General features: G+C 42.5%; 1 protein-coding gene across 12 annotated transcripts in view; it reads right to left on the bottom strand.

Annotated features, from left to right (window-relative positions):
* Positions 1 to 23878, bottom strand: part of SYNGAP1 (synaptic Ras GTPase activating protein 1) — a 643453-nt gene that overhangs the window by 514096 nt on the left and 105479 nt on the right. For all 12 annotated transcript variants that reach the window (XM_082263688.1, XM_082263695.1, XM_082263697.1 and 9 more), the window contains exon 2: positions 10445 to 10566. In XM_082263688.1, the coding sequence (XP_082119814.1) occupies positions 10445 to 10566 (122 nt within the window). The remainder of the gene's footprint in view (positions 1 to 10444; positions 10567 to 23878) is intronic.

Raw genomic sequence — 23878 nt, 5'->3', positions numbered from 1 at the left:
CAGGTATTACTTTTTTGAATTGTTTAACCCAGGGGGTTATATACATCATGACATCATAAATTAAAAAAAAAAAAAGTCAGCCCAATTTTTTCTGTATAATGTGAAAGATGTTACACTGAGTAAATAGATACTTAACATAAAATGCTTTAAAATTGCGCACGCTCGTGGAATGGCGACAAACTACAGTACTTAAAAATCTGCATAGGCGATGCTTTAAAAATATTTAATGGTTACCTGTTCAGAGTTACAGAGGAGGTCTAGTGACATTTATTAAATTATTGTTCTCGCTCTAACGATTGCGTCAATACCTCACATGTGTGGTTTGAACACTGTTTACATATGTGGGCACAACTTACATATACATTTGCTTCTGCGTGGGTGCACGGAAGGATGGGGCCCTGTAAAAAAAAATGTTTTCTTATTTATTTTACTTTTTCTTATTTATTTTTACACTGCCCCTTTAAATTTTTTTTGATCACTTTTATTCCTCTTACAAGAAATGTAAACATCCCTTGTAATAGAAATAAGAAAAACAGGTTCTCTTTATTGAGAGATCTGGGGTCAAAAAGACCTCAGATCTCTCATTTACCTTTGAAAAAAAAAAAAAAGTATTTCGCCTTTAAGAGAAGAAAAAAAGCATCCCTTTAGAGCCGATAGGTGGAAGTGACGCCAGACATCCCTCCGGTCGTCCAAGGGCATAGACTTAACAGTATACACAGTGCCCTAGGAATTGTGTACTCTACAGATCATGTGATTGTTTTATCAATAATGTAACTACAGAGCAGTGCCTTCATGGTTGACACTTCTCCCTTGCAGCACTGAGACCCCCGGTTCAAATCAGGACACTTTAGTTTGAATGAATTTCAATGAATTCAGAAGCATCTCAATCTAAAAGTTGCACGATTTCACCGTGATTCGTTGGGCGACAATCGCGGGAAAATCATGCTGCATTTGGGGTGCTATTGCAAGGCAAGGGAATCACACGGGCATCCCGCGACTTGAAATGGTAAGGGGTCGCGGGCAGAATCGCGGCAATGCTGCCTGCGATCCGAGATGCATATATGGTAATCGAGCCTAACAGATTTTCTAATGTAGGGGTCTACCTTTTTCACATTTTCCGTTGGTGTGCCGTAGACCTCAAATCAGCCCCAGATACTGCACCCTCAGACCTCAGATCAGCCTTAATTTAAGCATTTTCATACCCTAAATCAACCCAAATTCCTGTAGTTTTATACCTCAGCTCTGGCTCAATTCCTGTACCTTCAGACCTCAAATCAGCCCCAAATCCCATACCTTCAGACGTCATATCAACTTCAATTGCTGCACCTTCAGACCTCAGATCAACTGCAACTCCTGCGCCTTTAAAGGAGAAGTACAGCCGAAGCTTGTTTGTTTGTAGTTCCTTCTGCACTCCTGTGACTCGTTTTCAGCAGACAGTGGGCTGAAGCTCACTGTCGGCTGACATTACAGAGTCAGTCCAGGCTGGGGCAAGATTGCGACAATGTAGTCAGGATCCGCCCACAACCCTGGACCAGCACCTGGCTGAGCCTCTCGGTGAGCCGCTGAGAGCCTGAGCCAGCCACTCCCTCCACAGCTCCGCGCTCCAGTGAGCGCAGGGAGGGGGGACAGCAGATAGCGGGGACTGACAGTCACCAGATCTCTGCTCACGGAGCTCTGAGAACTAATCAGCGGTGTTTGATCGCTCGGTTCTCAGTATTAGAGCCGGCGGGGGACAGATGCAGCATCGGACTGATGCTGCATCCACCTAGGTTAGTATGATTTTGAAAAAAAAAACAAAAACAAACTTCTCTTTCAAATTTCAGATCAGCTTCTACTGTATTCTTGCAGCATCAGGCCCCATATCAACATCAATTCCTACACCTTCAGACTACAGATCAGCTACAGCTCCAGCGCCTTCAGATCTTGGATCAACCTCAAATTTTTGCACCTTCGGAACTCAGATCAGCCTCAGTTCCTGCAATTTCCCACCTCAGATCGGCCCCCAATCCCTGCACCTCAAATCAGCTTCAAATAATGCACCTTCAGATGTCAGATCAGTTCCAATTCCTGCACCTTCTGGCATCATATCAGCCTCAATTTCTGCACCTTCATACCTCAGATCAACTCAAATTTCTGCACCTTCAGACCTTAGATCAGCTCCAATTCCTGCACCTTTAGACCTCAGATCCGTCCCAATTCCTGCACCTTCAGACCATAGATCAACTCCAATTCCTGCACCTTCAGACCTCAGATCCGTCCCAATTCCTGCACCTTCAGACCTTAGATCAACTCCAATTCCTGCACCTTCAGACCTCAGATCAGCTCCAATTCCTGCACCTTCAGACCTAAGATCCGCCTCAATTCCTGCACCTTCAGACCTTAGATCAGCTCCAATTCCTGAACCTTTAGACCTCAGATCCGTCCCAATTCCTGCACCTTCAGACCTTAGATCAACTCCAATTCCTGCACCTTCAGACCTCAGATCAGCTCCAATTCCTGCACCTTCAGACCTAAGATCCGCCTCAATTCCTGCACCTTCAGACCTCAGATCAGCTCAAATTCCTGCACCTTCAGACCTCAGATCCACCCCAATACCTGCACCTTCAAACATCAGATCACCTCCAATTTCTGCTCTATCATAAACATAGAGGTCTTACATCCAACCTACTGCAGCTAATGGTTGGAGGAGGAAGAGGGTAGGCAGGTAGGCTTCTTTACGCAACGACAAAGGCAGAACTGTGCTGGTACTGAGAAAAGGGCCTGAATGTCAGTGATATATGGCAGGCTTCTCCAAAACAACATTGAGGTGGGTGGGCCATTGGTGCAGAAGGGCAGGCAAAGCTTTTTAGTTGGCAGCGGAGTGAGCTGTCAGTTTCAGCCTAATATGGCAGTGACACTGTATTTGTAGGAGCAGGAACCCATCAGAGGATCTTTCAGTCCATAAGCAGGCAAGTCCATGCCATGTGAAGATCTTCTGGGAGCCACTGAAAATGACATTGCATGCCCACCCTGGCATGCATGTCTTAAATTGCCTATACCTTTTCTACAAAGATGTATAGTAACTAAGTAGAACTACTTCACTACTGTACTTAAGTACCGAAAGGCGGTATCTGTACTTTCCTAGAGTATAATTTTTTTCTCCTACTTCCACTTTTACTTCACTACATTTTTTCAATGATTTCAATACTTCTACTCCAATATTTTTTTTTTGTGCTGCATAGTTACTCATTACATTTATAAAAATTATCATTGCCAGAACAGTAGATGGCAGGTTTCATGAAGCTCAAAACATGTATATTATCAGCGCATACGAAAATAAAAGCTACTGTATGTATAAATAAAATCTGCATTTGAAATACAGTAAACCCCCCTCCATTGCGGGGGTTACGTTCCGGACCCAGCCGCGAAAAGTGAAATTCCGCGAAATAGGAAAACCCTATTAAAATGCATTGTAGGCATGTTTTTTTACTGTCACTGTACGTGTAGAAGCATTTTAAGGTCTTTAAACACACTTTTAAAACAATAGAAACTCATTTAAACACATAAAAGATACTGAGAGACATAGCAAGAGCTATGGAAAACACAAAAATATTTCATTTTTAATGATTTATATAGTAAAATAACATTACAAAAAAAACCGCGAATTACCGGGACCGCAAAAACGGAACCGCGATGTAGCGGGGGATTACTGTAATAAAAAACAATATGATGTTCAAACTTTTGACTTCTTTCTTTAATAACTACATAACACAGTACTTGTACTTTTACTTTCAGTACTTGAGTAGCAATTTTTTTTTCAAAACTACTGGTACTTTTACTTTCAGTACTTGAGTAGCAAAATTTTTAAAAAAACTACTTGCAATACTTAAGTACAAAAAATGTTGAATACTTTAGTACTTCTACTCAAGTCACTTTTTGATCGAGCACTTCCACTTCTACTCAAGTCACTTTTTGATCGAGCACTTGTACTTTTACTCAAGTATGTGTTTCGAGTACTTTATACAACTCTGCTTTTCTAACCCTTCTCTATTTCATCCAAAACTAAAAATACACTTTAATGAGCTCTCTATTTCCTCCTGGATTCATCTCTCGGTCCCCTAACTATACTGTACACACTTAGCTTTGTTTGCTGTGACAGCTTATAACGGCTTTTTATTATGTATAGGAGGACAGCCAGAGAAGATAAGTGAGGTCAATAACCACTTTTAAAGAAAACTATTTACAAGTAATCAATATTTAATTTAACTCTCTGCGTAAGACTTACATCAGCATAGTTCTGCAAAAAAAAATAAAGGAAATATAGAATTGCTACAAAAGCCATTATGATAAGTTACCTTGCCATTTCAATCTTCAACCGGTTATGATTTCCAAAAGGTGTCAAAATGATCACATTTCCCTTCCGTGCAACCATGGCAAAAGCACTATACAGTTTGCAGACACAATTTTTCAGAATGCCCAGAATACAGAATGTCATATAACAGGCAGCGCCAACTGTGGCAACAATGCAGATGTCCTTGAGTTTCCTACTGTAGAAGTGATGCACCCTGTACTAACTTAAACTAATCATGTGACTTCAATGAGGGAAAACCTCCCATTTTGTACTCACTTCAACTGTACTGTAATGTCTTCTCACGTTTTCTGCTGAGCAGAAGCAGGTAAGAACTGCAATAAAATGTGTTTAGAGTGCATTTATTATGAAAAAATGGATGCTTCGACTGCTGCCCTCATATATTTCTCTCTGTACAGGTTTCCCTAAAGTGGTTGTAAACCTCAGACATGAAATTTGAATAAAGCATATCCCTCTATAGTGTGTACTCTAGAGCAATAAGTGTAATTTCTGTCTGCTGCTTCGGTCCTCTTGTCAGAAGTGATTTAGGCTGATAGCAGTTTTCCTAAAACCAAGAGAAAAATGGTGACATTGGAGGGCCCTCCAGCACAGTGACAGCCTCAGCTCTGTTCCTGAAAGCTGTGTGGAATGGGGTGTGTCCCTTCCCTCCAATCAGCTCTCAGAGCTCTCCTCACTGAGCTCTGCAGTGTGTAACCTCAGCTCTCTGCCCACCTTTTTTTTTGGAACTCTCAGACAAGCTGTAAATTCAGCTCTTTAAACATATGTAGAGAAGAGAAAGACTTTTCATCTCTGTGTAAAGATGGGGGGAAGTATCCCGCTTCAGGGATAACTAATGGCACTTTTCCACTGCAAGTACCGGCTCCGCTCTACTCGGCCCTGCTTGGCCCCGTTTGCTTTTCCACTGCTGGTACCGCATGTTACGGTGTTGGAACGGTTCGGTACGGTACGGTATGGTTTGCTTTTCCACTAAAGTAGTACTAAATTTAAGTGGGTGGGATAACAACGGGGTGGGTGGGATTCTCTGACCAATCAGTGGCTAGTAGTGACTGCATGCAAAGGATTGTGGGATATGGTACCGGGTATGGTACCTCTTGGAACCACAATCGAGTAGGTACTGTTTTTGAGAGCCGTACCGTTCGGTTCCATGCAGTGGAAAAGCGCCGCCGTACCGTACCGTACCGAACCGTTCCTACACTATACCATGCGGTACCAGCAGTGGAAAAGCACAAAAGCGAGCCAAACCGTTCGGTTCCATGCAGTGGAAAAGTGCCATATGTGTGTGATAAATTCTTTAAATAATAGATAAACTATATTAGTGGCAAATGATGAATAAATTGTGTTGTGCCAAAGTGTAGATTAAATAAATACTTATTGTGTGTCTTCTAAATAAATATCGAAATACATACCAATATACCAGTGAAGATTCAAGTACACAATAAATAAATAAATATGATATAAAATTATTACAGTGATTGTGTAAAGATGAATTGATATAAAATTAGATAAGGTGCTTATAGTGCTTATGGTGATGATGTGTTCATATTCATATACAAAAAATAGTGCTTATAAAGTGTTCAGTGCAGATATGTAACAGGATATTCAGAATTATCTATATATATGCATACAACATAAATAAAGTGCCAAAATCAACTAAAAAAAATGTGCTCAAGTGTCCCAAAGCATCAGAGGAAAAATAAAACAATAATCTTCCTCTTCCAGATGTCTCAGTCAAACATCTTACACCTTTACACCATGTGAAATATGGGGTGCTCTTAGGTGCTCCACATCTATGGGTGTGCTAAATGCTCACCTCAAGCTTTCAAGTAATGCGCCTTTAAATATATATAGGGTCTAGTTTCTCCTCCTCTCCTCCTTAGGGTGTGTATAATAGGGAGATACTGGAGTGCTTCACCTTTATATGGATCGAGTGGGATGCCCACGGATAATCCCTCGGATCTCAAAATAAGGGGCCCATATAGTGTAATATTTTTCAAACCACAATTTATTTAAAAAATCGTAATAACTCACATTTAAAAACTGCCGGTCTTAGCGGTGTATATCAATTGCGGGACTCACTTCCGCATTCCATACGTCACTTCCGGTGCTATGCCCTACGCGTTACGTCACGACCGATCACGTGACTTCTTCAGTGGTTTGAAAAATACTACATTATATGGGCCCCTTATTTTGAGATCCGAGGAAGTATCCGTGGGCATCCCACTCGATCCAGATAAAGGTGAAGTACTCCAGTATCTCCCTATTATACACACCCTAAGGAGGAAAGGAGGAGAAACTAGACCCTATATATATTTAAAGGCGCATTACTTGAAAGCTTGAGGTGAGCATTTAGTACACCCATAGATGTGGAGCACCTAAGAGCACCCCATTTTTCACATGGTGTAAAGGCGGAAGATGTTTGACTGAGACATCTGGAAGAGGAAGATTATTGTTTTAATTTTCCTCTGATGCTTTGGGACACTTGAGCACATTTTTTTAATTGATTTTGGCACTTTATTTATGTTGTATACATATATATAGATAATTCTGAATATCCCGTTACATATCTGCACTGAGCACTTTATAAGCACTATTTTTTGTATATGAATACGAACACATCATCACCATAAGCACCTTATCTAATTTTATATCAATTCATCTTTACACAATCACTGTAATCATTTTATATCATATTTATTTATTGATTGTGTACTTGAATCTTCACTGGTATATTGGTATGTATTTCGATATTTATTTAGAAGACACACAATAAGTATTTATTTAATCTACACTTTGGCACAACACAATGTATTCATCATTTGCCATTGCCACTAATATAGTTTATCTATTTATTATTTAAAGAATTTATCACACACATAGTTATCCCTGAAGCGCGATACTTCCCCCCATCTTTCCTTGTCTTTCAACTGTGAGGTTAACAGTAAACTAGTATCAGCAGCACTAAGGGTATCTCCACCTGTATCTCTCTAGACAGCGCGAGATTCACACCCATACACATACAATTTTCATCTCTGTGTATCCCCTGAGGCCAGTCACGTCACTGGGCATTTGTAGGGGTTTACAACCACCTTAAGGGCTTGTTCATACTATTTTTTGGGGGGGTCGGTAAAACCCAGAGGCTCCCTACCCATTAGGCCTCACGTACACTGGGTTTTATAGCCCTGGTGCATGGGGCTCTGGTGTTTAGCCCCAGGTAGAGGGCACATGTGTGTCCCATGCAGTCCCGCTGCGGGCAGCCTGAAAACTCTATGAGAGGCTGACAGCTACTACGGCTGGACAGGGCACCTATTGGTATGAACGTTTAGGGCTGTATGTGGCCAGGGCCGAATGCTTGGAATGCGAGAAGTCTGCATTCAGGTCCTTTGGAGTAGGATATGAGATCCTATTTGTCAGTTAACCAGCGTTATGCTGCAACTTTTTTTAGGTCAATGTTTGTTATTTCTTCTTCTCCCTTCCACCCCAAAGGTATATCGTAAATTGATCTCATCTATCCTCGGACTGCGCAATGGACTATTGCCTATAACTGAAAGTTACCAAATATTTCCTTTAAACAAGCAATGGCTACTGTTGACTTTATTGAGCTTATGGAATGGATTTGCCACCTTATTCATTACTCCTTTCCGAAAAGCATGTGACCCTTGGCTTATCCACAGACACCTTTTGTGAGATCACCATTTTAAAAGAGAAGTAAGGGCAAAGCTCCTTTGGCCCTACTTCTTCTGGGGATCACAGGGCTACACTTTGTTCTGCACTCCTGTTACCCATATTCAACCAACATTGGCCTTTAGCCCACTGTCGGCTGACGTCATTCAGCTGGTTAAGATTCTGGAGAGATCCCAATATTAATGTTGGAATCCACCCAGAGGTCTGGACCTGCAGCTGGAACAGCCTCTCAAGGAATCGCTGAGAGCCTGAGCCAGCTGATCACGCCCCCTCCACAGCCTTGCGCTCCAGTGAGCGCTGGAGGGGCAAAGCAGAGATCCGGTGACTGACAGTCAGCATTCTCTGCTTACTGAAGACAGAAAACCGAGCGATCAGCAGTCTTTGATCGCTCAGTACTCAGACTGATGCTGCATTCACCTAGGTGAGTATATTTATTTTTTTTAATCCTGAACTTCTCTTTTTGTCTTACTGCTCTGTATAGATTTGTGAATATGATGTTTGCTGTATGTATTTACAACATTTTATGTGGTTAACAGGACTTTTAGCTCTGGTATTTCCTATTTTGTCTATTTGTACAGTTGTTTACTTTGTTTGGGTATCTGAGGTAAAGGCCATGTATATTTGTACTGTATTTTGTTTTATTTATATAAAAACATTTTTTATAGGAAAATTCATTGTATATCTTGTAGAGTCTATTGGTGAGATCACTGTGGTGAGTTCCTTGGTCTTCAAATCTGCTGTGACCATTATGAGGGGCTCCAGCCATCCAACCAAACAGAAGACACCGGAATGCAGAAATGTGAGTAGAGAAAACCTAAAACTCCCAGGTGCACAGGAATCAGTAAATATGGCAGAACAGTCTCGGTGCTAAGAGCAAGAAGGAGCCCACCAGGCTCTGCCTATTACCAATATATCACTTTTTGGTGGACTGGTGCTTCACTCCCAACATCCCAAAGTAGAACTATGGGCATAACTTTTTTGCCATCTGTGTCCCACTGGGGAGATTTACCTTCACTTCCTGTCCCATAGTCAATACAGGAAGTAAGAGGAAATCCCTCCAAAGTGAGGGAATCCCTTTGGCCCCCCCTTGGTCACCAAAACTAGTGTCCCCGTTGAATGATTTTGCCTCTATTACTTTTCTTTGGACAATCTGAAATATGAGATTTTCTTTTACTTTCACTTTCAATGATAATGGTAAATAGGATATATAGAGAGGGTGAATCACCCTAATGGGGACACGCAATAGAAACCTGACAGATGTTCTAATTTATCTCTACTCTTTCAAAAAAAAAAAGAAATGTTGCCTTTAGTTATACATTAATTTTAGGTTTTACACTAACCTAACTAAACCCCCTAAACCAGAGGTCTCCAAACTTTGGCCCGAGGGCCGGACGTGGCTCTTTGCTAGCCTTTATCTGGCCCTTGGGGCAATATCCCTCCCACTGACACCAAGAGTGGGGCATAATTCCTGCCACTGACACTAATGACAGAACACTATTCCTCCTACTAATATCAAAGATGGGGCATTATTCCACCTATGGACACCAACAATGGGGTACTATTCCTCCCACTGATACCAATGATTGGGGTGCTATTCCTCCACCAACCCTAAAGCCATGTTTGTTTTCACTAAGGCTGGGCCCGGGATATTTTCTACCCCCACTGGCCACAATCCAGCCTCACTAAAGTCTGAAGAACAGTAAACTGGCCCTTTGTTTGACAAGTGTATGAAAGGAGGAACCCTCTTGGGACTGGGACTATGCAGGCACTGACACAAATAAATAAATACATTGATATATGTGATCTAACGTAACGAAAAAGTTAGTAGAGACATTTTTTAAAAGGGTTTAACATTTATTGATAATAAACATAATATAAATACATTACGTTAGATCACATATATCATTTATTTGTGTCAGTGTCTGCCTAGTCCCACTCCCAAGAGGGGTCCTCCTTTTGTGCATTTATCCTAAAGGGATGATGGCACCGGGAAACATAAAGCCAGCTCTCTGTATATTAGTTTGAAAAGTTTGGAGACCCCTGCTTTAAAGTATACCATAACATTAGGTAAACCTCTTTACATTATACACATTTTGGTCAGCACCAAGGGCCTTCACAACGAAAGACAATGCAATTGATTTACTAAAACTAGAAAGTGCAAAATCTGATGCAGCTCTGTATAGAAACCAATCAGCTTCCAGAATTTTTGTCAAAGCCTCATTGAACAAGCTGAAGATAGAAACTGATTAGCTACCATGCACAGCTGCACCAGATTTTGCACTCTCCAGTTTTAGTAAATCAACTCCAATGGGTCTTGCACCAAAACCCAGCAGTACTGAGATCATAACCCTAGGGACCCGTTCTGGTCTGAAAACCGTGAACAGAAACACATTTCTAATAAAGAATGCATCTCACCTCCTCCTCATCAAGCATAAGAAGCTGGTTTCCAGAGATGACACAGTATCGTGGATTCCAAGGTGGGCGGTCATACGGAGAGGTGACATAGGGCATTCGATGCATGGGGGGTCCTCGAGCATCTAAAGAAAAAAAAAAATTGTCCTCAGTCTATATTGATCAATACACTGAAAGGATATTCATTTTTAGGAGTCAAAAGTTTGTTTTCAGACATAAGTGAGAACACAATATGATGTGTGAATGTAAAATTGTGTTAGTGTTCTAAAGCTCTGTGTCTGCATATTGTTTATGGTTGTAAAGGTACATGGATGGAGCCATACTTACAAATAGGCGGCTAGACCTGTGACCGTAGCGTTCTACTATTGTGCCACAAAAATAAAGACTCAGCACAACAATCCTTCGTCCTGATCCTCCCAGCTTAATACATTCAGGGCCCATTCACACATCCCTTACATTGGAGAGATATCCTCTCACTTTCTGTTAAAGAGGTTGTAAACCTCCCTCTGCAAGTTGTACCTAAAGATAAGCCTATAATAAGGCTTACCTATAGGTACTGTAAATATCTCCTAAACTTGCACCGTTTAGGAGATACTTACTTTTCTTGCAGCCAATGACGTCATGGGTGCATGCGCTCTGAAGGAACGGCCACCCGTGCCGTTCCTTCAGAGCCCCGTGCCATGAACGGAGGCTCCCGCGCGCATGGCCGGAGTATGCGAACCAGGAAGTAGGACGACCGAAAATGTTGGCTGTGTCACTGCTGAGCAGACGGCACTGGGGGGCTTCGTAATAAGGTAAGTACGTCTGGGCCACTTTTTGCGATTCGGTGCTGTGCGACTTTAACTGACAATTGCGTAGTCGTGCGACGCCATACCCAAACGAAATTTACGTCCTTTTTTTCCCACAAACAGAGCTTTCTTTTGGTTGTATTTGATCACCTGTGCGATTTTTACTTTTTGCGCTATAAACAAAAAAAGAGCGTAAATTTTGAAAAAACAACAATATTTTTCACATTTTTTTATATGAAATTCCCCCCCCCCCCCCCCTACAAAATGTAAAAATCAAAATTTTTTTAAATTTTTGGCCAATTTGTTTTCTGCTACCTATGTTTGGTAAAAAAATTCACAATAAGCATATTTTGATTGGTTTGCGCAAAAGTTATTGCGTTTACTAAGGGAAAGATTTCTGTCATTTTTGGTGTTTTTTTTTTTTAACGAGTAATGGCGGCGATCTGCGATTTTTTTTGCGGGACTGCGACATTGCGGCAGACAGATCGGACCCTTGACTGACATTTTTGACACTTTTGGAGTTACCAGTGACATTACTGCAGTAATCAGTGCTATATATATGCACTGTTACTGTAAAGGAAGGGGTTAATTTTATTGGAGAGGGAGGGGTTAATGTATGCCTGGTGCTTACTGACGTGTGTGGGGGGAGGTGACTGAGTGACACAAGGACAGATCCAGGGTTCAGCTATGCTGAACCCTGCAATCTGACCCTGCCTGTCACTTAGGAGATCTGCCCGCTTGTGTTTACACAAGCCGGCGGATCTCCACACTAGATCCCTGACGATCGGGGAAGAGCAGCGGCGATCACCGCTGCTCCTCCCCTGGCCCGACTCCCGCTGTGACTGAATACAGCGGGAGCGAGCCTCCGGCGGCGCGCGTGCGCCGCCGAGAAAGGACGATGTCGAGCCACTTTGCCGCAGTACTATTACCGTACGCAGACAGCAAGTGGTTAAGTCGACGTGACAGGAAGTGATGGGAAATCTCCCTAAAAAGTCACAGATACACATTGTCTTTACTCAAAGCTGATAAAATAAAAAATAAAAAAGTTTGGGTTTTTGTATATAATTTAGTTTACAAAAAAAAAAAAAAAGAGAAGCAAGGCAGCTTGCTGCTTAGCATTGTTGTCTTGCGGAGCCAAAGTCCTAGATTCAGGTCTCATGAGGGACACTATCTGCATGGAGTCTGTAAGTTTTTGTGCAGGTTTCCTTTCAATACTGGTGCTTCCGCCCACAATTAAGGGCTGTCGCTGGTCATAGAGAAGGAGCCACATGTCTGCTTATCAACAACTCATTCCAATAACAGGGTCTCCCACAATTCTGATATGATGGGTGGGATGGCAGCACATAGATTGTATTGCCTCCTTACCACCTGCTTAAATCCCTTGAACCTTGCAGTAGTGCACTGCAACCGCATGGATTGCATAAAGTTGCAGGGCACCCCCATTTAACTGAATAGGTTGTGTTCAGCAGGCGATACTGAACACTGATGCAGAGATTTTTTCTGGTGTGCTGCGATGCTTTGCATGGGGGCCACAATAAATGTACACATCCCACTGCTGCCTTTGCAGCTCAAGGGGGTGTGGTTGGGGGGCGGTAAAACCCCTGCTTAGCCGCTACTGTAAACAAAGCCCAAGGGTTCATGTCAGCGGTTGTTCTAGTCAAACGCTGCATTGTATGTGAGGACTGCAAGGTACTACCCACAACTCAGAGCATTGGACAGAAGAGGAGCGATGGAAGACTGCTGGAATGAGGAGTAAGATAAGTATTACAGCTTATTCCCATACCTCTGCACTTAACCACTTAAGCCCCGGAAGATTTTACCCCCTTCCTGACCAGGGGGTATTTTGCGATTCGGCACTGCGTGACTTTAACGGACAATTGCGCGGTCGTGCAACGATATACCTAAATGAATTTGACGTCCTTTTTTTCCCACAAACAGAGCTTTCTTTTGGTGGTATTTGTTCACCTGTGCAATTTTTTGATCATGAGCGATAAACAAAAAAAGAGCGTCAATTTTGCAAAAATAACAATATTTTTCACATTTTTTTATATGAAATTCCCCAAAAAAAATGTAAAAATCAAAATTTTTTAACATTTTCGGCCAATTTGTTTTATGCTACATATGTTTGGTAAAAAAAAAATCGCAAAAAGCGTATTTCGATAGGTTTGCGCAAAAGTTATCGCGTTTACTAACAAAGGGAAAGATTTTTGTTGTTTTTTTTTTCTAACACGTAATGGCGGCGTTCTGCGATTTTTTTTTTTGCGGGACTGCGACATTTGGGTGGACAGATCGGACCCTTGACTGACATTTTTGACACTTTTGGGGTTACCAGTGACATTTCTACAGTAATCCGTGCTATACATATGCACTGTTACTGTAAAATTACACTGGCAGTGAAGGGTTAACTTTTTTTGAGAGGGAGGGGCTGTGTGTGTCCCTAGGGGCGTGATTCTAACTGTGATTGGCTGTGGCTTGGGCTGTAGGAACAATGATCAACGGTCCTACATAGTAGAACCGTGTGATCATTGTTTCTACACAGGGGAGAATGACAGGCGGCTTGTTTACACTAGCCGCCTGACTTTCTCCCTCTGCAGCGGCGATCGCAGAGTGACCGGCAGACATCGGGTCCGCCGGTCACACGCGCGGGGGGTCCGTGACCACGCGGGAGCGTGCCTCCGGGGGCGCATGCTCACTCCCTAGACCCTCACAGGCTAGCGACGTAGATCTACGTCACTTTGCCTGTGAGGGGCTGACTGCCGACGTAAATCGTCATTAGGCAGTCGGCAAGTGGTTAAAGAGGAGCTCCAGGCTCCCCCCCCCCCCAAAAAAAAAAAAGTCAGCAGCTACAAATACTGTAGCTGCTGACTTTTAATATAAGGACACTTACCTGTCCAGGGCTCCAGCGATGTCTTCACCTGAGCTGATTCTTCAATTGTCTTGGGGTGCAGGCGCCAGCATCACAGCTGGTTTCCTACTGCGAAAGCGCGAGTCGCACTGCACTTTGTAAATGGTCCCGTAGTCTTCTGGGACCTGTGATGTGTCCCAAAAGGCTGCGAGGGAAGACGAAATTGCAGAAACCTCCGGCTCAGATTGCCGCAGTGCATCTGACCTGGAAGTAGAAGCGGGTAGAGAAGGAGAGAAGTTCAGTTTTAATTAATGTTTTACACTTGCCCTATGGGAGAGCCTTACTGCAAGGGTATTTTTATTTTTTTTTAAATCTTGGAGTTACAGATACAGAAATACAATGTAAAGCAGGTCAAACAGTCTGAACTTACATGTGTACAGTAAAATGGGATTTTCCTGACCTACATTTGAGGTGCTTTCCAATTGCACCGCCAATGCAGGAAAACAACCTCTGTGGACATCAGCCCTAAAACTTACATTTAAATTGATTCCTGTGAATTCCTGTAAATTCGAGCTGTAGATGGCTCTGTCAACACCACACAGGCTTGACAAACTTCAAATTAGACTAGTCACTGTTTGGATAATCTGACTGTTACTGTTTGGGTAAGCTGAGCCTCCAAGATTGAAATAACTGTAAGGGTTAAGGCAGTCCTGGAAAATAATGGTGGCCACACAAAATATTGACACTTTGGGCCCAATGTGGACATTTCGATTTAGGGGTGTACTCACTTTTGTTGTCAGCGGTTTAGACATTATTGGCTGTGTGTTGAGTTATTTTGAGGGGACAGCAAATTTACACTGTTATACAAGCTGTACACTCACTACTTTACATTGTAGCAAGGTGTCATTTCTTCAGACCCCATTCACACTAGCGCGACTTGTCAGGCGACTTGGTTGCCTGACAAGTCGCGGTTGGTCGCCCACCATTGAATAGTACAGGACCCGTTCTAATAGGAGCGACACAAGTCGCTCCGACTTAGAAGAAAAAGGGTCCTGTACTACTTTGGGGCGACCTGGAGGCGACTTGCATTGACTTCAATGATATGAAGTCCGTGCAAGTCGCGCCGACTTCACAGGTCGCCCCAGCAAGTTGTGTCGCGCCAGTGTGAATGGGTGCTCAGGGTTGTCTAATGAAAAGATATAATAAAATATTTACAAAAATATGAAAGGTGTGCTCACTTTTGTGAGATACTGTACAATGCTTAGCATAAATGAGTACACCCCTTTTGAAAAGTAAGATTTGAATCAAAATCTCCATGAACACAAGAACAATTTCCAAAATTCTGACAAAACTGAGTTTTATAGAACATTTGTTTAGTTCATTACATGAAAGTAAGGTTAAAAATATAATTAAATTACAAAATCTTTGCTTTTACTCAAATTAGTTGATGCAAAAATGAATACACCCCACATTAAAAACTCCTCCATCTAGTATTTTGTATGACCTCCATGATTTGTAAGGACAGCACCAAGTCTTCTAGGCATGGAATGAACAAGTTGGTGACATTACAACATCAATCTTTTTCCATTCTTCAAGAACGACTTCTTTTAGAGCCTGGATGCTGGATAGAGAGTGATGCCCGTCTCTTCAGAATTCCCCATAGGTGTTCGATTGTGTTCAGATCAGGAGACATACAGTACTTGGGTACTGAATCACTTTCACCCGGTTCTTCTTCAGAAATGCAACAGTGGCCTTAGATGTGTGGTTTGGATCATTTTCATGTTGGAAAAGTGGATGACGACCAAGAGCACAGAGTGACGGTAGCGTCTTCTCCTTCTATATAGAGCAGTACATCTGTGAATTCATTATATCATCAATGAAATGCAGCTCTCTGACATCAGCAGCACTCATGCAGCCCCACAGAAGGACACAGCCACCACCATGTTTCACTGTAGGCACCATGCATTTTTCTTTATACTCCTCACCTTTGCGACGCCATACAGTTTTCATCAGGTCTCATCACTCCAGAGTACAGAGTCCCAGTAGTCTTCTTTTTCATCATGTGCCCTGGCAAATTCTAGACAGGCTTTTTTGTGCATGGGCTTTAGGAGAGGCTTCCTTTGTGGACGACATGCATGCATACCATACCTCTGCAGTGTACGCCGTATTGTGTCACGGGAAACAATCACCCCAGTTTGGCTTTCTACTTCTTTAGCTAACTGCAGTGAATTAGCAGAAGATGCTCCTGTCGGGGTGTTAACCTCCATGGATGGACTGGACTAGGGTTGCCACCTCATCCCTTTAAACCAGGACACATTAACAGGTTCTGAGGCTCAAGCCTCGTGCACACGCACCGATTGTTGGCCGACCGATCGGCCGTCTTTTGTCCAGTGCTGTCCTGTCCGGTTGAAATGTGCTCTAGACTGCACACGAATTTTGTCGGCCAACAACAACCAACTTCAGAAGTGATGTCATGTGCTGGTTTACTTTCCGTGTGTTTTTTCTTCTCTGAGCATGCCCAGTCTTGCTCATCTGATTTTTGTCTGCCGAAATCTGTACCGACTGACGAACAATTGGCCGTTCTGTTGACGGCCAACAAAAATTTTATAGCATGCACACCAGATTTTGTTCGGCCGAAAAGTCGCAGTCGGTTGTCGGAAGCATCATACTAACAAGCCGATAATCGGCCGATCGGACGGCGGCCGAAAATTCACGGCCAACAATCGGTGTGTGTGTACGAGGCTTTATATAAAGCACATAAGGCACTAAGTGAGTTTAATTACCACCTTAATCAGCCACAGAATCTGTGTAATTGCAGTTGCAGTTCCATCTTTGTTCAATTTTTGTATCACTTTTGCTTCTGACCGATAAGTAAAGCTTTTCTGATCTTGTAGCCTTCACCTTTATTGAGTAAAGAAATTATTTTCTTTCTCAGGCCTTGTGACGTTTCCCTTCCATGTGGTGCCATTGGTGACAGCATGAAATGGGAGGGGTTTTCTTTGTTAAGTAACGCCCTTTTATAATCAACTGTCTGCTGGACACCTGTTTAATGATAATTACACTCACCTGTATTGTTAAATTCTTGTTAATTAGGATTTTGTCGTCTAAAATTTAGCTTTGCTCCTAAGACTTTCATTGGGGTGTATTCATTTTTGCAACATGGTCTTCAATGAATTTGTTAGGAAAAATACTTTTTTTGTGCGAGCAAATTAACAAATCTTGGCTGCAATCAATGGCCCACATTTGTGAGAGTATTTTGTAGTATAGTGTCCCATAGAAAATGTTGATTCTGAAAGGAAAGTAAAGGTTTTCTGACAAATCTGTTGGGGTGTACTCATTTATGGGCAGGACTGTACATACATACACATGCCTATAAAAAAAATGTGTAAGCAAACATTTTAAAATGCATTAAAACATGGACAGTGTCAGTAGCACAGAGTTGGTGTCAGTAGGGCGAAAGATGGTGTCAGTAAGGCACCAGTAAGGTGTCAGTAGGGCAGAGGATGGTGTCAGTAAGACACCAGTTAGGTGTCAGTAGGGCAGAGGATGGTGTCAGTAAGACACCAGTTAGGTGTCAGTAGGGCAGAGGATGGTGTCAGTAAGGCATCATTAAGGTGTCAGTAGGGCAGAGGATGGTGCCAGTCAGTAGAGCAGTGGACGGTGTCAATAATAGGGCAGTGGACTTTGTCATTAGGGCAAAGGATTGTGTCAGTTAGGCAGTGATTGTTGTCAATAGGGCAGTGGAAATTGTCAGTCGTTTTTTATTTATATTATTTTATTTTTTAAACTATTTTTAACAATAATATTTTTTTACAATTGTTTTCTTTAGGAGTTTGGAGGCTTGGTGAAATATCAGGGGTCTATAAACAGACTCCTGATGTCTCACTTTGGAGACAGAGAAAGCGACTGAGGACAGAGATTCCCGAGCCCCTTTCTCTGCAGCCTTAGCTGCACTGGACAGCAAATTAATGGAAAGTGCTCTGTGTTCAGTGGCTTCCTGTTCATTCACAAACGGAAGCATATGGGCAACAGTGGGAATCAGCGCAGCACAGGGTAATTAGGTTGAGCCCAAGCACACCTGGGACACCCGGTGTGCATGCCTAAGTAGAGCTAGATGATGCTGGATGCTCAATTTCAGCCAGAAATTACGGTGGGGTTCTATTTGACTTGCTGCAGCTGCTAATGCACATTGTCAGAAGCTCACAGTGTGCAGTGAAATCAGAGGAAGTCATTTCAGTCCAAGAGCGAAGCCAATACAACTGTGCAAGACTGAAGAAGGCTAGAGTTCAGCTTTAATAAACCAATGCTAACAGACATTGAAGGAAAGATAACTAAAAAGTAACTGAATTACCAAAATACCTTTCCTGGAGAAAACACTGTCCTGGTGCCCTTTAGTTCTGGTCACATTTAACCACTTTGCGACTGCTCGCTGCACAAATACAGCGGCAGGGGGGCCACTCTTCGCCGGATCATGTAATAGACACCTCCGGGTCTGGTGGACACATGCGTGCCGCTGGCGGCCCCGTTTCCGCTGTGATTCGACACAGCAGAAGGTGATCTGCAGGTACCGTGGACTCGATGTTTCCATGCCACCCGCCGATCATTAGGCAGAGAGACAGAACAGTGATCTGCCTATGTAAACAATGCAGATTGTCGTTCTGTCAGTAGGGAAGGCATTAAACCTGTGTTCCTGCAAAGCAAGAACATGGTTTAATGCCTTCCCCTAGTAAAAGCACCTCACACACAGTTAATCCTTTGATAGCCCCTAACGTTTAACCCCTACCCAACCAGTGTCATTAGTACAGTGACAGTGCATATTTTTAGAATTGATCACTGTATCCGCAAAAAGCAGGGCTTTTTTTCAGCTGGAACTTGGTGGAACTCAGTTCCACTACCTTTGGCTCAGGCCCTCTGCTCCCTGCTCGCCACTATCACTTGTAAACACAGGGGTCCGGTTTCTGTGTTTACAAGTGATAGCTTGTCTCCCAACGGCTTCCATAGATCTGATCTCCTGAGTGGCTCCCACTGAGTGCAGGATGGGGACAAGGGAGATGCAGATGCCCGGGGTGCAGTGGGAATGCTGACACTTGTACTGGATGATCTCCCTGAAAATGAGAGAGGGGGAGCCACCCACAGTGTGCAGAGAGGTACTAGAGAAGAAGATGGGGGAAAGTGAGATGTGGATGGGGGATGCAGAGGTAAGCAGCTGTGGAAAAAAGCTGAGCTCTGCACTCTATGTGTAGAGCACCCCTGAACTCTTCACTCTGTGTTTAGCACACTCCAGAACTCTACACATAGAGCACCCCTGAACTCTGCACTCTGTGTTTAGAGCACTCCGGAACGCTGCACATAGAGCACCCCTGAGCTCTACACTCTGTGTTTAGCACATTCCAGAACTCTACACATAGAGCACTCCTGAACTCTGCACTCTGTGTTTAGCGCACTCCGGAACGCTGCACATAGAGCACCCCTGAGCTCTACACTCTGTGTTTAGCGCACTCCGGAATGCTGCACATAGTGCACCCCTGAGCTCTACACTCTGTGTTTAGCACACTTCAGAACTCTACACATAGAGCACCCCTGAGCTCTACACTCTGTGTTTAGCGCACTCCAGAACGCTGCACATAGAGCACCCCTGAACTCTGTGTTTAGTGCACTCTGGAACTCTGCACATAGAGCACCCCTGAGCTCTACACTCTGTGTTTATCACACTCCGGAATGCTGCACATAGAGCACCCCTGAGCTCTACACTCTGTGTTTATCACACTCCGGAATGCTGCACATAGAGCACCCCTGAGCTCTACACTCTGTGTTTATCGCACTCCGGAATGCTGCACATAGAGCACCCCTGAACAATGCACTCTGTGTTTAACACACTCTGGAACTCTGCACATAGAGCACCCCTGAACTCTGCACTCTGTGTGTAACCCCACCAAACTCTGCACTCTGCACATAATGCACTCCTCCACTGTTATTGAAATTTGACCATACACACTATTTGATGCAGTTTGGAGGGTATGTGTTGGGGGAGGGGGTTTGTGGGGGGGGCGTGATTGAGTTCCTGCACCTATTTTCTGAGAAAAAAAGCCCTGCCAAAAAGTGTCAGTTAGTGTCACTACTGTCCGCTGCAATATTGCAGTCCTGCTATAAATCACTGATCCCTGTCATTACTAGTAAAATAAAAATTAAGAAAAAAAATAAAAATATCCCATAGTTTGTAGACACTATAACATTTGCGCAAACCAATCAATATACGCTTATTGGGATTTTTTTTTACCAAAAATATGTACCAGAATACACATTGGCCTAAATTGATGAAGATTTTTATTAATTCGTTTTTATTTTCAATTTTTTTTATTGGATAAATTTTATAGCAGAAAGAAAAAAAATTTTTTTTTTCTTCAAAATTGTCAGTCTTCTTTTGTTTATAGCACAAAAATAAAAACTCAGTAGTGATCAAATACCACCAAAAATAAAGCACTATTCTACAGTGTTGCACGGCCATGCAATTGTCAGTTAGCCTTCTTAGCGGTATTCCCGAGCGTGGCTCGGGGTTAAATTTCAGAGCCAAAAGCTGTAACCCCGAGCCACACTTGGGGTACCGCCAGAAGCATCGCTGGATCCTGTAAAAGAGGTTTCTTACCTTGTCACGGGGATCCAGCGATGTATCTCAGCGGTATGCGGCAGCCGATCTTCCTCCCGGTCCTCTCCGTCCCCCGGCTTCCGTCTCCTGCGACGTGACATTCGCAGGTGGGTGGAACCGGCGGCAAATTCAAATGTAAAAGACACCAAACACACTGATACCATTCAAAATAAAATAAGTTCACATTACATTGCCCCCCAGTGCCCTTTCCTGCAGTTTTACTGTACTTTTTATGTATATGTATATGTATGTATATATATATATATATATATATATATATATATATATATATATATATATATATATATATATATATATATATGTATACACATACATACATACTTTAACTTTTTTATAGTTTTTTATTATATTATAATTTATGATTTTGTGTCTCAAACTTTATCATACCCGAGATGTTATAAAGAAGAACGCACAGTAAAAAAAAAAAAAAAAATGTAAATAGTTGGTTTGGGCTGCTCATTCTCAAGAACTACATACAAAATAATGGTACCGCTTTCAGCACCTAAAATCCGAAAGAATCATACCACCAGGGAGGTTAAAGTAACACAGTGCCATATCTCATAAAATGACCTGGTCATGAAGAGGTGTTGGGGGGGGGGGGGGTGGTATATCTTCTGGAGGGCAAATGGTTAAAGGCTTGGTGTCTTGTTCATTGAACTCCACTGAAGTGAACAATCGGCCATTATAAACGCTAAACCTCACTTCTGCCAGAAATCATCAAATTACTTTTTTTTTTTTTTTTTTAACATAGCTGAATAATAACATTTAGAAAATAGGTAATCACTAAGAATTGTATAATAATATAAGGCTTGATAAATAGGAAAATAAAATGGGTAAAATGTTTGCAACCTGCAAAGAACATGTAAGGCTATATAACATGTAAGGCTATATAACATGTAAGGCTATATAACATGTAAGGCTATATAACATGTAAGGCTATATAACATGTAAGGCTATATAACATATAAGGCTATATATTTAAAGATACATAATCTGCAATTGCAGCACACCCCCAGGACACTGATATACTGCACACACATCCAGCAAACACCCTGACAGTCAGAGGAGGTAGGGTGACATCCTGTGGGCACATATTGAAATTTACTGCTTTTGATGGTAAGTGAGATGTTGCTTCAAATTAATTCAGATTTACTAAAGCAGTTGATGATAGTGACAACAGCAAGCTGGCCAAAGACCAGGAAAAACGTGACAATAGCACGCTGGCCAAAGACCAGGAGTTAAAAAAAAAAAAAAAAAAACACAAGCAGTAGCAAGACCTCGAGCAACAAATAATCCTAACATGCAAAACCATACTGCGGGCAAACAGAATGTCACTGAAGGATCACAAACCATAAGGCCTCATTCACACTTCACATAGCCACTTGCGATTTTGTGTGGGAGATTTTCACGGGATTCCGCGTGTGACGCATAGGGCAGCCTGTTCACTTCAATGGGTTGTCCTACTGTTGTTTGTTGCCCAAAAGAAGCTTCTGCTCCTTTTTGGGTGACAAGCTAGACTCAACTTTAAAAGTCGCCATTTTGCCGCGATTCTGTCGCGTTGCAAAATCACACTGCAATGGGGGTGCCATGTAGAATGAAGGGTACCTAAATGAGAGTTGCGTGTTTTGCACCGATTGCCATGCAATTTGGTATCGTGGGCCGAATCCGTCCGCAACTTCAAATCGTGAAATGTATATGGAGCCTAAAAGAAGGTAATTAGGCTCTGTTCACACCAGGAGCTGCGACCAAGTGCATGCACTATTTGAATAAAGAATTGCTATTACTTGTGTGATTTTTTTTTTGCTTTCTTTTAACTACTGGTCTTTGGCCAGCGTGCTATTGTCACTTTATCATTAAGAAGTAATGGCACTGCCACATGTCTTCTTCTGTGTTGTGGGAAAGCTTGCAATTTTGCGGATGTGTTCACAACGCACTGGTGTGAATGAAGCCAATCACAAACTGACAATAGAATGACCAAAAGGAGATTAGAGCAGTGTTTCTCAACCTTTTTTCAGTCAAGGCACCCTTTAAAAATTATGGACAGTCTAGAAAGCACCCTTTAAAAATTATGGACAGTCTCGAGGCACCCTTTAAAAATTGTGGACAGTCTCGAGGCACCCTTTAAAAATTGTGGACAGTCTCGAGGCACCCTTTAAAAATTGTGGACAGTCTCGAGGCACCCTTTAAAAATTGTGGACAGTCTTGTGGACAGTCTCGAGGCACCCTTTAAAAATTGTGGACAAACTCGAGGCACCCTTTAAAAATTGTGGACAGTCTCGAGGCACCCTTTAAAAATTGTGGACAGTCTCGAGGCACCCTTTAAAAATTGTGGACAGTCTCGAGGCACCCTTTAAAAATTGTGGACAGTCTCGAGGCACCCTTTAAAAATTGTGGACAGTCTCGAGGCACCCTTTAAAAATTGTGGACAGTCTCGAGGCACCCTTTAAAAATTATGGACAGTCTCGAGGCACCCTTTAAAAATTGTGGACAGTCTCGAGGCACCCTTTAAAAATTGTGGACAGTCTCGAGGCACCCTTTAAAAATTATGGACAGTCTCGAGGCACCCTTTAAAAATTGTGGACAGTCTCGAGGCACCCTTTAAAAATTGTGGACAAACTCGAGGCACCCTTTAAAAATTATGGACAGTCTCGAGGCACCCTTTAAAAATTGTGGACAGTCTCGAGGCACCCTTTAAAAATTGTGGACAGTCTCGAGGCACCCTTTAAAAATTGTGGACAGTCTCGAGGCACCCTTTAAAAATTATGGACAGTCTCGAGGCACCCTTTAAAAATTGTGGACAGTCTCGAGGCACCCTTTAAAAACTATGGACAGTCTCGAGGCACCCTTTAAAAATTGTGGACAGTCTCGAGGCACCCTTTAAAAATTGTGGACAGTCTCGAGGCACCCTTATTCTAATAGTTTTACATAATGCAGCAACATCCACATGTCCAAGTAGGACACCCAACATTAGAGCTGATTTATTCTTCCAAAGCAAATACACATTTACAAACTGGTTCTATGTTTTTCTTCTTCTTGACTCAGTGTATTTAAAAAGCAGCCTTCATCCACACGCCAGCTTGTATACAATTTTTGGGCGATTTTTAGGCATTTTGCCAAGGCACACCTGAAGAAACCTCAAG

The sequence above is a fragment of the Pelophylax lessonae genome (genome assembly GCF_965119305.1).
Source record: "Pelophylax lessonae genome assembly, chromosome: 7".
Classification (NCBI taxonomy): Eukaryota; Metazoa; Chordata; class Amphibia; order Anura; family Ranidae; genus Pelophylax; species Pelophylax lessonae.
This window is presented reverse-complemented; position numbering and strand designations above follow the sequence as displayed.